This window comes from Lissotriton vulgaris, chromosome 9 (genome assembly GCF_964263255.1).
Source record: "Lissotriton vulgaris chromosome 9, aLisVul1.2, whole genome shotgun sequence".
Lineage (NCBI taxonomy): Eukaryota > Metazoa > Chordata > Amphibia > Caudata > Salamandridae > Lissotriton > Lissotriton vulgaris.
Window position 1 is genome coordinate 1,145,191,068 of NC_141697.1, and position 14,216 is coordinate 1,145,205,283.

Below are 14,216 nucleotides of genomic sequence, written 5' to 3' on the forward strand. Positions count from 1 at the left end.
CTCAGCAAATACCAGAACCATTCCTCCTAAAATAATCAACGTACCTGGATACACTCCCCACTCATCCTTCTAAGAGCCTGAACGTCTCTACCTCTGTGTATTTACTCCTACCTCTGTAATAACCTAGTATTGTTCCCTCCAAGCTACAGCGTTCATCATCTACTGTATATATTTACCCTGTATTTTTCTCTTATGCATTCCTTGTGAAAGCTGCTGTGCAAATTCTGTAAAGCGCTCTGATATCTTCGGCCAAGTTTGCACCATATAAAGCATGAAAATTAAATAAATAGGTTTTGTAGTTTTTTATCCATATTGTAAGAAATTGTTATGGAGGCTTTTGTTGCTGTCCATATTATGCATTTAGTGCTGCAATTTAGTGGAACACCCACTGCAACACCCACTGCCCACCACTTTCAGGCTAAGTATAGTGTGAAATGGGCCTTATTCACAATTGAGGGAAAGCCCATATGGCCAACACAACGTCAAAAAAAGTGACTCTGTGGTGGCAATAAGGGCTTGAAAATAGGCTCCTTTGTGTTCTGATAGGCTTCCTCTGAGTCTCAATCTCTATTCTTTCCTTCTTAGTGTATGACTCCTCGTCATTTATTTTACAATTCGTTGCTCATTAATTCTACTGGCTACACAATACAATGTTATGTCAAGCAAAGAGAGACTTTGCAACAGAGACATCTTCCCCTTTGTAAAATAGTTACCTCCCCAACTCATGTTTTGGTAAGTGATCAAAAGTTTGCAACCAAGACAGTGGTCATAAACTGTTGATATATGCTTACAAATAGAATGGCAACAAACTTTCATGCCCCACGCTATTTGTGTTTGGCAAAGGGTACAAACGTTTTTTATGACACTGAAATACTTTTGCAACCCATAAAGGATTTTTTCTAAACACTGTAAACAGCCTTTTAGAGGTCAAAACCCCATGCTATTGCAAATTACAGGGTTTGAGACTGCAAAAGGACTTTGTACATCAGGCCCAGTGTTCCCCAAACTAGCTGCATGCACACCATAATTCGGGGATGAGTAGGTAAAATAGAAAAAACACTTTTATGCTAGCCTGCTCATTAGCAATTGTGAAGTACTAAAGTTTTGACATTCACCATTTTGTATGAACACTTATGGCAAAGGAGTTGTCCATCAGAAGGATTACCTGGCTCAGCTAACGCTACTTTGCTGGATTCACTGGCAGATTTCTATGGATGCTCTCCATTCTGATAGACCAAAGCATTCATGTGACAGGCAAGTAGAATTGGGTGAGCATTTCCATTTGGCCTCAAATCACTGGGCTTTCATGTTCTTTGCGTATTGATAGACCTGCCAAACTATTGCAGCCCCAAGAGAGGAGGGGCGCAGAATATCAAATGCTACACATCTCGCTCCGACTCTCGCTACATTTCTTTTTCCTACTGACCAGCAATCGTTGCCTCCACAGCAGTGCAATTCATGCTCAAGACATAATAAAATATTTTCTTATACCTAGTAACAGCAATAAAATAGAGAAAAAAATGATGTTCTTCATTGACATACTTTTATTATTTCTGAAGGCATATCCAAATAAGAAACTTACATCCCATGTTATAATTAATTCTGACTTGCTGCCACCTCCGCCATTTACTTCGGATGGGGCCATCTCTGGCACTGAAGAAAAGAAATACAATTTAATTTTAATTTTGATATAAAATCGGCCATTCTTCACATATCAAATTTCAAATGGTTCAATGCATCTCATTCATGGAAGTAAAATGATACACTCATCTCATTAATATTCAAATTGCTTCTGCGTTGCTAGTAATGATAGAAATTATAGAGTGTAGAGACATCCCCAGGTAGCTTAACATTGCTTTTCCAATATCCTGGACGGGCAAGATCTAGATTATGGTTTAGGGAACAATATTAGAAGATATTAAAAGTCAGCAGGATTCTAAGAATCAACGCTGTACAGCAAAAGTGAGTGTCAAACCCCAGACTCCAATTAAATGCTTTTTTCTCTAATTTCTGCCTTTCGACAAAGCAGGGGATGAGTCTATCAGAAGAACATCATAATCTTTGGTAAGCAATACATTGGATGCCAGTCTTGATAAAAAAGAATGGTTGATGCTGCAAGATGCTTAAACTGCTAGGTAAGTGAAGACATGCTAATAAGGTTGTGGTTTTATTTCTGCCTTCAAGCGAGCTTTACAGTTGTACCCATTGATGATGCCAGTTAACACGCCATGCTATTTCCTAGTTAAAGCTGGTAAAATAGCCTCGATTTGAGAAGATAACAGGTGCTTATCTGATGCCACATTTAGAGGATTGAAAAAACCAAGGGGCCGATTCAAAGAACTAACTTAATCCTAAACTTACTGCTTTTGGTTTTCACAGAAGGCAGTCTTGAGTTAGGATTTTGTCTTAAGTTAGGATTTTGTCCAAAATTCGGATTTTGTCTTAAATTAGGATTTTGGTTTAAGCTAAGATTTTGGTTTACATTAAACTTAAGACAAACTTAAGTTAAACTTAAATTTAACTTAAGACAAAATCCTAATTTAAGACAAAATCCTAATTTAGGACAAAATACTAACATAAGACAAAATCCTAATTCAGGACAAAATCCTTAAGTCAATATGTTCAGAAAACCCCTTCCTTTGTAAACAATATGAAGGACATACTGAATATTTTAAAATATGTAACATATAATAGCTCAACTGATTTGCTGATAACTATAGACATCGAAGCATTCTATCATGCCACAGGATGCTACACTATCAGAAATGGATGAACTTCTCAGAGCCTATGACTGGGATGTGCAACTCATATTCATTTAATCATGGAAGATGCAAAGGGGCCTGAAAAAGCATTTGCTTCGAATTTGAACATAGACTATTCCTCTCACTTCTCCAAATAAATAGAAAATTCTTTTACTGGAGACCACACTCACTGAGACGCCCTCGGTCTCAATACACCCTTCACTTTGGTCCTGAAGAAAGCCTACTTGACCTTTCAGGCTGCAACGGGCTGAAACATGTTGACCTCTTTTAATCACTAACTACAGTGTGTAGGAGCCCTAACCACTCCCTAACACACGTTGCAAACGTTTTAACTCTATCTCGAATCCAGACCAAATAAAGGTTCACTTCTGGCTGTACGAGGTTTTTCAACTTGAAATACCCTACACATCACTGATCACTACTGCTTTTAACCAGGGGTAACACCTCCGGCTGGAGGATGCATAACTACTAACCCTATGATTATGCAAACACGTGACCAATGAGCGGAGAATCAAGATATACCGCTTTTTCGCAGATCAAACACATGTATGAGGGTTTTTTATTTGGGACATATCGGTACGCGAGCTGCATACCCAGGTTATGCAGGACAAGTGATCCTTCCCCTCTTGATCTTTTGTATCTAAGAATTAAAGGAAGCTGAATGGATCACGTCTTCCTTCTCCCTCCACAATTGATTACTTGAAAAGGTATATTTTGCCAGGTCGAAATGGCAGTTTAAAACTGTACACACAGGCTGCAATGGCAGGTCTGAGACATGTTTAAAGGGCTACTAAAGTAGGTGGTACAGTTAGTGCTGCAGGCCCACTAGTAGCATTTAATTTGCAGGCCCTGGATACATGTAGTTCCACTTTACTAGGAACTTAAAAGTAAATTAAATATGACAATTGGGGATAACCCAGTGTTACCATGTTTTGATGAGTTAGCACATGCACTCTAGCACTTGCTAGCAGTGAGAGAGAGAGAGAGAGAGAAAAACTCTGTTTTATTTAGACCTTAGTCTTTAAAACCAAATCGAATAGAATTCAGGATAATGTACATAATTAGTTATTAATAAAACAGTGTACAACTTTTGTTAAAATCTTTAAAAAAAAAAAAAAAGCATAAAACATACAGAACATTCTACTTAAAATCCGAATTATCTTAGTCTTTTAAAGTCAGGGCTGTTCATTATCTTCATCAGTCCACCATTGCTATAGGGAGATTAAAAGGTATTAAAACCCATTGGACTTATCCTGCCTGAGTTACTCTTCTTCATTTATTGTATACAGGGTGACTGGGGTTTCTCACTACACTTCTTTGAGCTTTCCCCTGACTATTTGATTAATTTCTTTCAGGTAATAACCCAAAGCTATAGCTATTTCTAAATATTCCATTCTTAGCACTAAATTGATTGCTTGGGCTCTCACTCTTGTGTTATATTTTATGAATATAGGTCGCAGAATCCGTTTTCTCACTTCAACATACCTGAGACAGTCAAAAAGAATGTGCATTATCTCACACTTAGACCCCATACCGCACTTGCAAAAACCATCTGGGTACATCATTTCTGCCGTGACTTTCTCCTCCACTCTCCAGGGAATAATGCCAATTCTCATTTTTAATATATCCCACCTAAATCCATAGTTCGGGAGTGCTTCTAGGTATGGATATCCTATATCGGTTTCCCACACTTCTATCATGTTTTTTACTGATTTTTTGTTTCTTAAATAACCTAGGTCCTGTGACCTCGAGTACTCCCTTCCTTTTTGTCTTAGTGTCACTTTTGTAAAGACTGCTTCTAAGGGGTTTTGGGTTGTACCCACATCTAGTCAACAAATTGTCTCTTTTATCTTCTTTTTTGCCTCAGCTGCCCATCTTAGATTGCTATGTTGTATTTCCCCACTACACCAGTGTGACACCTTTTGCGCTTCCTCTAGAGATTGCCGTTTCCAAAATCTAGCCACAGCCATTCTGGTCTGGGTATTCCACCCTATCAGTCCTGTTTCGAGTCTAATTGCCTGTAGCATGGCTGACTTTGGCAAGGACAGTAGCGTTTTTACCGCTTTACCTTCCTCCCGATTCCAATCCCCTTTACCACTAAGGAATAGGACCTCTGCCCCATAGAGTGCTTGTGGGGGGACCATGGCTGAGAAAGCTTTTATCATGGGTTTATGTGACATATCTCCGTAGGTTTTATTAAATTTTTTCAAGCCACAAATAGAGGAAGAAGCTTTTGCATTTTGGTTTTCTACATGTTTGTTCCATTTTAAGGATGATTCGAACCATAGGCCCAGATATTTATATTCTTTTACTGTTTCTAATTTAGTTTTATCTAGATACCAGCAAAAGGTCTTTGTCTTTTTACCAAAGCACATAACCTTTGTTTTGTCCATATTTACTATTAGCAGTTTACTCTTGCAGTAATCGTTAAAAGCATTTAATTTCCTCTGTAGCCCTAGCTGTGTCTGGTCAGTAATAACGAGATCGTCTGCATACATTAAGCATGCTACTTTCTTACCACTCATTCTGGGGCTAGCACTCTTCTCCACCTCCAATGTTACCGGCAAGTCTGCTAGAAAGATTGAAAAGAGTAGAGGAGCTAACACGCAGCCCTGTCGGAGTCCATTGTCTATTGCTATTTTCCTTGTGAGTGCCCCCTGTGTATCTTTTACTACTTGAGCCCAATTTCCTCTATGCAATTCTTTTAGTATCGCTAGTAGGTCAGTTGGGATATTATATTTAATCAGGCACTCCCAAAGTTTCCCGCGATCCACTGAGTCAAAGGCTGCCCGGAAGTCGACAAAACAACAAAACAAGTTTCCCCTTTGCTCTATCGACTTCCGGGCCAGCGCCCAAAGGGCATAACAGTGGTCCATTGTGGAATGGCCTTCCTTGAATCCTCCCTGCTCCACTGGGATAATTAGATTTATCTCTACCCAGTTTTTTAATTTGCCAAGTACTATTTTGGCGAAGATCTTCTCCCCAATGTCAAGTAAATTGATTAGCCTATAATTTTTAGGACTAAGCATATCCCCTTTCTTATGTATGGGCCGTATTATGGCCCCTTTCCAGGTATCGGGGAGTCTCCCGGTTTCTAGGATTATTTGAAACATGTCCGCAAAAAATTTTGCCCACCAGTCTGGTTGTGTTTTGATTATCACTGCCGGGAGGTTATCAGGGCCTGCTGCTCTCGTAAGGTTTAAACTCTTTATCGTTTTCCTAACCTCATCGACAGAAAACTCAGGTTTCATACCTACTACCAGACCGCTCCAATCTGTGTACAGGTTCTCTTCCTGATCTGTTTTTGCGCTATACAGGTCCTGTAAATATTCCTCCCAGGCCGCCTCCTCAACAATGCAGTTCATTGCCCCTTTGTGGCCTTCTGCTGCTGAATTCACTAGTTGCCAGAACTGGCGTAAGTTCCTTGTTTCAATCGTCTCTAGAAGTTTTGCCCAACATCCTTCTTTGAATTCTCTTTTTACCCTCCTTGTTAACATATTATACTCTCTTTTTAGGGCGACTAAGTCCTTTCCACTGGCCTGATTCCCATTTCGGGCAAACCGGCGGGCCATTCTCCTAACTTCTCTTTTCTTTTCCAGACATTCCTTTGTAAACCAACCTGTTAGTTTACCTATTTTTCTATCGCTGACTTTGGTTTTGTTATTTCCCCCATTACCACCTCTTAATCCTTTGCAGAGTATTTGGACAACCTCCTCGATTTTTCTTACATACCAGTCAAGGGTTTGTCCACTTACTATCTGTAGATCGAGATTTTGTTGCAACCTTATTAGTTTTGAGATGTATTCATCCGTTAGTTTAGTTGTACGGCGTCTAGGGTAATCCATCTGTTGCTAGCAGTGGTAAAGTGAACAGAGTGCGAAGGCCAGCAAAAATTAGATCCTCAAAAATGGAAGGCAAAATGTTTTGGGGGAGACAAGTCTAAGACTGACAGGTCTAATAGTGACTATATTAATACCATAAATATCATAAAGAAAAAGGCAAATTTGTCTGAGAGGCTTTAAGTTAAGATGAAAGAAAATATGATCAATCTAAGAATAGCTTTGCATCTAGGATAAATCTCAGATTTGTCAGTGAAGATTCAGGATAAGGGCATGTGCTTAAAGGAGAAGAATATAGACCCCAATGTCATATTTAAGTTTGATACAGTATAAAATGTCACATATAAGCTCCCAAATTTGCACCGATGGAAACTAGAATGAAAATGTGAGGAAAGTCGATAATGCTCCAATGCAATGTGTTCTAAATTTCCAAGAGTGAAACCTAAATATTAAACAGGTTCAGCTGTTTTGAGGTGCAGGAATAGGAACAGGGGAAAAAGAAATAGAAAACATCTAGATACAGCATGAAAAAGAGATAGAATCCTGCATGGTGCCAGTTCCCTGACACTGTCCTCCAACAGACACTAAATGAAAAGGCCAACACAGAACATGTCAAATGCAGATGAGAAAAATGACAATGGATGTCCACAGAACATTAACCCCATCATTCAGTTGAGAATTTATAATTGGTCTAATACTATATATGGGACAAAAAAGCACATGAAAAGACGAACTTACTTTTGTCTTTCATCGTACAAGAGCCACACAACATCAATAGCAACCTCCTTAGATTGTGCTGCATAACCCAAACCACCATCGTTTTGTAATTTGCATTGCTCTCCTAAATGCTACTCAAACACAATATACAATGGGGCAGATTTATGTTGCCTGACGCATATCTGCAAATCGGCAGAGATGCGCCAGGAAAGATACGGCACGCAGGTTTATCCTTGTGCCACCCATGATGCGCCGCATTTACAATGCGGCGCACCATGGCGCAGGAATAAACAGATGCGTGTCGCATCTAGGGCGTAAAGTTGGCTCAGTGCTGAAGTTGTGTTGCATGCGGCACGCAACTCCAGCACTATTAAAACTTGCCCTATCTCTAACGTGGTGCGTCAAACCTTACGCCTGCTTCAAGCAGGCGCAGGATTTTGAAGCATCAGTGTTGGGAAAGTGACTCAATGAAATCTTGTAGATTTCACTGAGTTACTTTTCAGGGGCGTTCCTGCGACGGAACGCCCCCCCTGTGTGGAAACGCCCACATGAAACCTGACGCAGGTTTAACGTGGCGCAGGGCCTTACACCGTGACGCATCTTCATAGATGCGTCACGATGTAAGTATGTCGCAACGTGGCGCAGGGTTTACGCCACCGCTGCGTCACAGAAGTGACGCAACGGCGGCGCAAAAGTGCCGCAAGTCCGACATAAATCTGCCCCAATGTTGGTGGCCAGAAGATGTGCACACTTTAAAATTGTGGGCTCTACGAAGTGGGGTACATTCTGAAGGGCATAATAAGAGGTTTGTGTATGGGCTGTTATGTTGTTCATTAGATAATACGGTATTCTTCAGCTTAGTTCAAAGCTTTAATTTGCATAGTTAGTTTAAAACTATATTCGAAGATTAATCATTGTGACTGTGTCTTTTATGATACAAATATGTAATTACAAAAGCGCACTGACCTGCTTCTTCTGTCCTTATTTTCTCTGAAGGAACACTTGGTATTCCATTTCCCATTTTGTTACTAGCAACTACACGAAATTCATATTCAACCCATGGGCTCAGGTCCACAGCTGTGGCTAACAGTGCTTTTCCACTGATTACTTCCGGAACTAAAAACAAAAAATAAAACTAAATAATCTTACTAAGTAAATGGTAGTAGTTGATATAGTAAGCAAGCTAGCAATAGAGAATATTATTCATTTACCTGTTGCTACTGCCTGCCAGCCCACTGAATAGAGGGTTCGTGCCTGGATGACATATGATGTGACTGGGCTGTGGTTATCCATGGCTGCACGCCAAGACACTGTAGCTGTACTGCCTGTTATTTCAATCACTTTTACATCTTTTGGTGGGCCAGGGGGACCTAAAACATACAATAAAATTATTATCATAGTTTAAATATCATGCATTACACCTTGGTTTCTCAGGCTTTTGAAACAGTATGTGAAGCATTTGCTTTTCTAGGACAACCTTTGGCCACAAAGAACAAAGAGACCATTCTTTGTTAAATAATGTTCTATTAGATACTGCAGGGTAGACAGTATAGCATCAAATAAGCATAAAAATGATAAAAGCGTGGCATGCTACCAAGAAGTATTGATCACATCCAGGAGATATTTATTTGCTGCCAGGTAGTAAATGTATATCATCCTATCATACTGCAAATAGAAAACAGACAGTTATACCACAAACCCTTGCATACTATACCTGAAGAAGGATCCAGTTGGAACTGCAACTGGTCATTCCTGTGATATAAGGATCAGCCCCCCTCATCATTACTCCTAAACCAGCACACAGAAGAGATCTGCACTAGTGTTATATTGAGACTTTAATATAAACCAACATAGAACATAATATATGCAACACTGGTAGCACAAATCCTAATTATTGTGTTAAGATAAAAACTGAAGAGTAATATCAAGAAAGATAATATGATATGGGTTAGTATTTCAGCAGCTTACAAACCTCTCAATACAAATCCTGGGTAGCTAGAAAGTCTCGTTTTAATGGGTGGAAAACACGGAAGCTGTACAGCTGATGCCAAGAGGCCAGCCACTATCATCTTACACATATCACATCCTGTTGTATGCTGGGTTGTCCAGTTCTCTGAGGAGAGATGTTCCTTCCAGTATTGCTTCTATCCTCGCTGGCTTAGCGGTGAAGGTGATATTCTAAGTCCAAAGAGCATAACATGAAACTGAAAGTGACCCTCTAGAACAAGGATTGCAGATCTTTCCTTTGGACCGTCTGTTGCTCTAATCTGAATGTATCTTCAAGCTAAATCAATGGTGCTATGAATGTGGCAGCTTCTAACCAGTCCATGAGTTCATTAGATAATTAGATATGCTTTTTCTGGTCAATGCACCTTATCTCTGTCTCCATGAATATGTGCAGTCTCCAACATTACCAGGGAAGATCCAACAGGATATTACTTGGCATACTTTGTGTTAGACCTTCCATCCTTGGCATGGCTTCCCATGAATTTTTGCCTTCTGACCTTCTGTTTTGCTGACTTTGTTTTTGCTGGCTTTAAGCATTTTGGCCACTTTCTTACTGCTAATCAGTGCTAAACTACATATGCACTGTACTCAAAAAATGGTAACATTGGCTTAACCACAATTGGCATATTTACTTAAATTATAAGTCCCTAGTAAAGGGCACAATATGGACCCAGGGCCTGTAAATGAAATGCTACTGGCGGACCTGCAGCACTGACTGTGGCACCCATTTCAATAACCCTTTAAACATTCTCAGGCTTGCCACTGCAGGGCCTGTGTATGCAGCTTTTAATTGCCATTTCTACCTGACAAGTTAACCTACTTGCCAGGCCCAACCCTTCCTTTTTAATACATATAAATCATCATAAAAGGTAGGCCTATGGGAAATGTGCAGTGTATTTACAAGGTAGGAAATTTACTTCAGAATTTTACATGTCCTGGTAGTGATCCACTATTTAATTTAGTTTTCACTACTGTAAGGCCTATCTCTCTCATAGGACAACATTGGGATTGCCTTAAAACCCCCTTTAAGTGTAATTTTCAATTGGGAAGAGATCGAGATTTAGTGTTTGGTGCATCTAGACTTACAATTTAAAATCACTACTCAGGGTGAAGTAAAATTTTAAATTTGTAAGTCTGAAAATTTCACTTTTAGGAAGGTGTCATTCTCTTACTTTAACCATCCTATGCCTCTGCCTTTCTCTGACTACCCAACTGAGTTGGGTGACAGCTAGGCTTTGTGCATTTTTTCTAGGCAGTCACACACACAGCGAGCTGGGGTGTGACATTTGCATACTGATAATACATTACCAGTTTGATGGGCCTTGCAGAGGTAGTTTGGGAGGGAGGAGCTGACACTTGCACTTGAATAGGGCTGTGCCTGTCCCCACAGAAAGAACTTAATGTGCCTCTTTACTGAGTCTGGTGCCATGGCAGGAAAGGCAGGGCCCTTGTAATCTTCAAAGGCCTCTTTGAAGTCTCCCCCAATTCAAAGGCACATCTGGGTATAATTACTAGACCCCTGACACAACCAAATCAAAATGGTATTGGAACCAAGGACATTCTGCCAAGAGCTGCTGAGTTGTAGGTGGGACCGCCACTTTGCTAACTGATTTAATGTCTTGGCCTGCTACCTGCTTTGCTGTGCTGGCCTGCTGCCTGCTGCCTGCTGCCTGCTGCCTTTTGCCTGGAAGTGTGAAACACTGAATCTGCTCTCTGCATCCTTCAGTCCAAGTTCTCCAAAGACTTGCTGGCTTCCCTTCTGTTTTGAAGTCTTAGGGTGATCAAAGACTTCCTTCAAATCTGCTTCAAATGCTGGACTCTGCAAACTGTGAGTCCTGGCCAACCAAAATTTGCCAATCCCGTCCTGTGCCTTGAAAATGGGCTCTGCAGCTGTTTTTCCCCAAACACTGATTCAGTACAGACTTTGTACAAATCAGAAATGATGCAGTGCCCTTCAACCCAGAGCTCTGTTGAGGACCTCCCTATGTGGCTCGATGACGGCACAGAGCCGACTGCGTTGTTTGACTCCAACGTAGTGCCTTCATCATGGAGGGTTTCACGCCAATATGGGCCTGACTGTGAGGTTCAATGAAGATGCAGGATAAAGGGTTCGATGATGCCGCGGGATCTGACTGTGAATCTAGATGATGGGGCATTGGCACAACTGCGTGAATTGGAACTGATGCATTGAGACTTCGACACCAACGCTTGCTCCATCCAAGGTACTTTTTCAGTAGGCCTGGTGTGGCTCCTGTATCCCGGCCGTCTTCCATCATGGTCACTTGAACTTTAGATTTACCCTGGTCCAGCACAATCTCAAGTAACTCCTAAATGCTATTTGCTTATAAGCACTATATTGAAGTTTTTTCTTTACAAATTAATATCACTACTTATTGGATTTTTGTCATTTGGGTCTTGTTTTACTCACATAAATATTCCCTATTTTTGTGATTTGTTGTTGAGTATTTTTGTTATGTTTTCCCTGTGTTACTGTAATTAAAATGTTGCCAAAATACTTTGCACATTGCCTCTAAAGTTAAGCCTGACTGTTCTATGCCAAGCTACCAGAGTGTGAGCATAGGTTCATTTAGGTTGTGTATCTGGCTTACCCTGACTAGGATTTTGGTCTATACTTGGACAGGGTGTAAACCTCTGCCAACTAGAGACCCGATTTTTTTAAACAGTGAATCACTACTGAAGGAGAGGGGAGTTTTGAAGAAAAACCTCCCCAAAATGACAGGGAGGAAGAGGCGATTCACAAAAGAGTGAAACAGTACTTTTAAGGTTTAGAACTCTGGGGTGTGTCCTGGCCGTCGGCCAACATGGTCACACAGTACTGGAGCTCCGGAGCCTGCCGCCCTAAATGGAAAGGTAGTGTAGGTGATCAAAACCCATTTTTACTCCCCTTCACATCATCAAGTTAGAAACCTTTCATTTATTGACTGGGCTCCTAAGGCATTGCATCAGCTGCTCTTGCCTGCTGGAAAATACTGGATAAGGAGGAGGCCCAGCCTGCTTTAGAGACCCTGCGGCGGCAGGTGCTGCAGGTAATTCTGAGGCCGTGGATGTGGTCTCTGACTGGACCCTCCCTCCCTCTTCCCAGAGCGCTGTTGGCAGATGAAAACCAGGAAGACCGGCCTGCCCCCACCGCTGCTGTAGTGCCCGTGAAGCCTGCCACCCACTGCCAAGACCCTATCCCTGCAAGGCTCGGCATCACTGGGGCATGGGTGCCAAGCACGGCGACTCAGCCCACAGGACGCTGCTAGCACGGCCCAAATGGCCAGGCTCTATTGGGCAGGGAGGCAGCCTAGCCCACCTTTGAGGCAGCCTGGCTTCCCCCACTACTAATGGTGCAGGATTTGCGGACTTGCCACCAGTGGTGGAAATTCAATTTTTCCACAGGACTCACAGTACATGAAGGACTTGGCTTGCATCTTTAGACGAATGTCTCCTGGACATACCTAACCCGATGAGGGCACACAGTGCAAATAGGGGCACTGAATGACCGCCATTGTGCATCTACCATGGTCTGGGCAGGAGCCTTCTTTATGATTACAGTTGAGGCTTGCGGCAACACGGCCCCTCCCCCCTCCATCCAGGCAGCGTCTCTTCCACTGTGTCGGTGGGTGATTAGTGGGGGCACTTTAACGCTCCTATTTCTTTTCTTCTATTGGTCTCCTTGGGCACACAACTATGGAGGGAGCCCCCTCCCCACCTGATTACACTTGAAGGGTTCTTTTGCTGTATTCTGGGAGCTATAAACCACACTTTTGACCGTGAACTGGGCTGCATCTGGGAGCCGGCCATCCCTGCCCAACTGCTTGTGGGGCACCCACTTCAAAATTTTCCACACCTTCACTTGGACGCCACATGTTGCCCCCTCCTCAATTGCTGCTCTGCCATCCCTGTTGCACCCCGACTGGGGCGTGGGCGGGCCATGGGCCATGGGGACCCCAAGCAGAGATGACTTACCTTCGACAGGCCTGGTGCGGCCAACTGCTCAGGACATGCGCTTGATGTGGATGGCAGCAGGGGGAAGGATAACTCCCTCCCCCCCCTTGAAGGTTAAGTAGTCATTATGGCCTAGCTTAGATCACAGTTCAGTGCCATCAATGCAAGATTTGACCCTTCAAGTATCAATTTTACACTTCAGCTGCCAGGTTAATCCACAATGGGGAATGACTGGATGGGCATGGTGCTCGGCTGGATGCGGTAGATGAGCAGGTGTCCACCCACGAGGACCAGACCACCGCGAAGGCCAGCGGATGAAAAAAACAAAATGTCTCCTGAAGGCAGTGGCTATTAAAAATGAAGATCTAGAGGCAAGACCCCGGAGAAAAAAATACGAATCCTTGGCCTAGTGGAATCGGCCAATATGGGATGCCATGAACTGTTTGTGAAAAATCTTCTTTCTGATTTGTTTGGGACCCAGCATTTTTTCACAACCTTCATAGTCGAGAGGGCCCAAAGATCTGTGGGTCCTTGCCCACTGCCGGGGGCCCCGGCGAGTCCCATAGTGGCCCACATTTTTAACTATAGGGACTGTGACACTATCCTTTGACTGGCCCACAAGAACTCTCCCCTGTAATACCAGGGCACCACGCTCCCCATGTATCCCAACGTCATGATCCCGGTACAGGAGGCAAGACTAAAATTAATTGAAGCATGGGGCGCAGGTCAGGAAGCTGGTCCTTAAATATGGCATGCTGACCCGGCGAGACGTTGGGTGATGGTAGAGGATAAGTCCAAGTTTTTCGACACACCTGCAGATGTTCTTGCCTTCTGCAAACTACTGAAGGACAGCGGTTCCTCTAATCACCGCTCCATCTCAGACCACCCATCATCGGAAGGACCGCTAACGACCAGCATTAACTTTTTCCTCCTAATTAGC

At 42.4% G+C, this 14,216-nt stretch overlaps 1 protein-coding gene across 1 annotated transcript in view; it reads right to left on the reverse strand.

The window, feature by feature from the left end:
- Positions 1-14,216, reverse strand: part of LOC147692934 (contactin-3-like) — an 830,755-nt gene that overhangs the window by 68,427 nt on the left and 748,112 nt on the right. The window contains exons 15-17 of the mRNA XM_086939195.1: positions 8,530-8,688; positions 8,285-8,434; positions 1,583-1,653 (exon numbers count right to left, since the gene is read on the reverse strand). Coding sequence (XP_086795321.1) covers positions 1,583-1,653; positions 8,285-8,434; positions 8,530-8,688 — 380 coding nt within the window. The remainder of the gene's footprint in view (positions 1-1,582; positions 1,654-8,284; positions 8,435-8,529; positions 8,689-14,216) is intronic.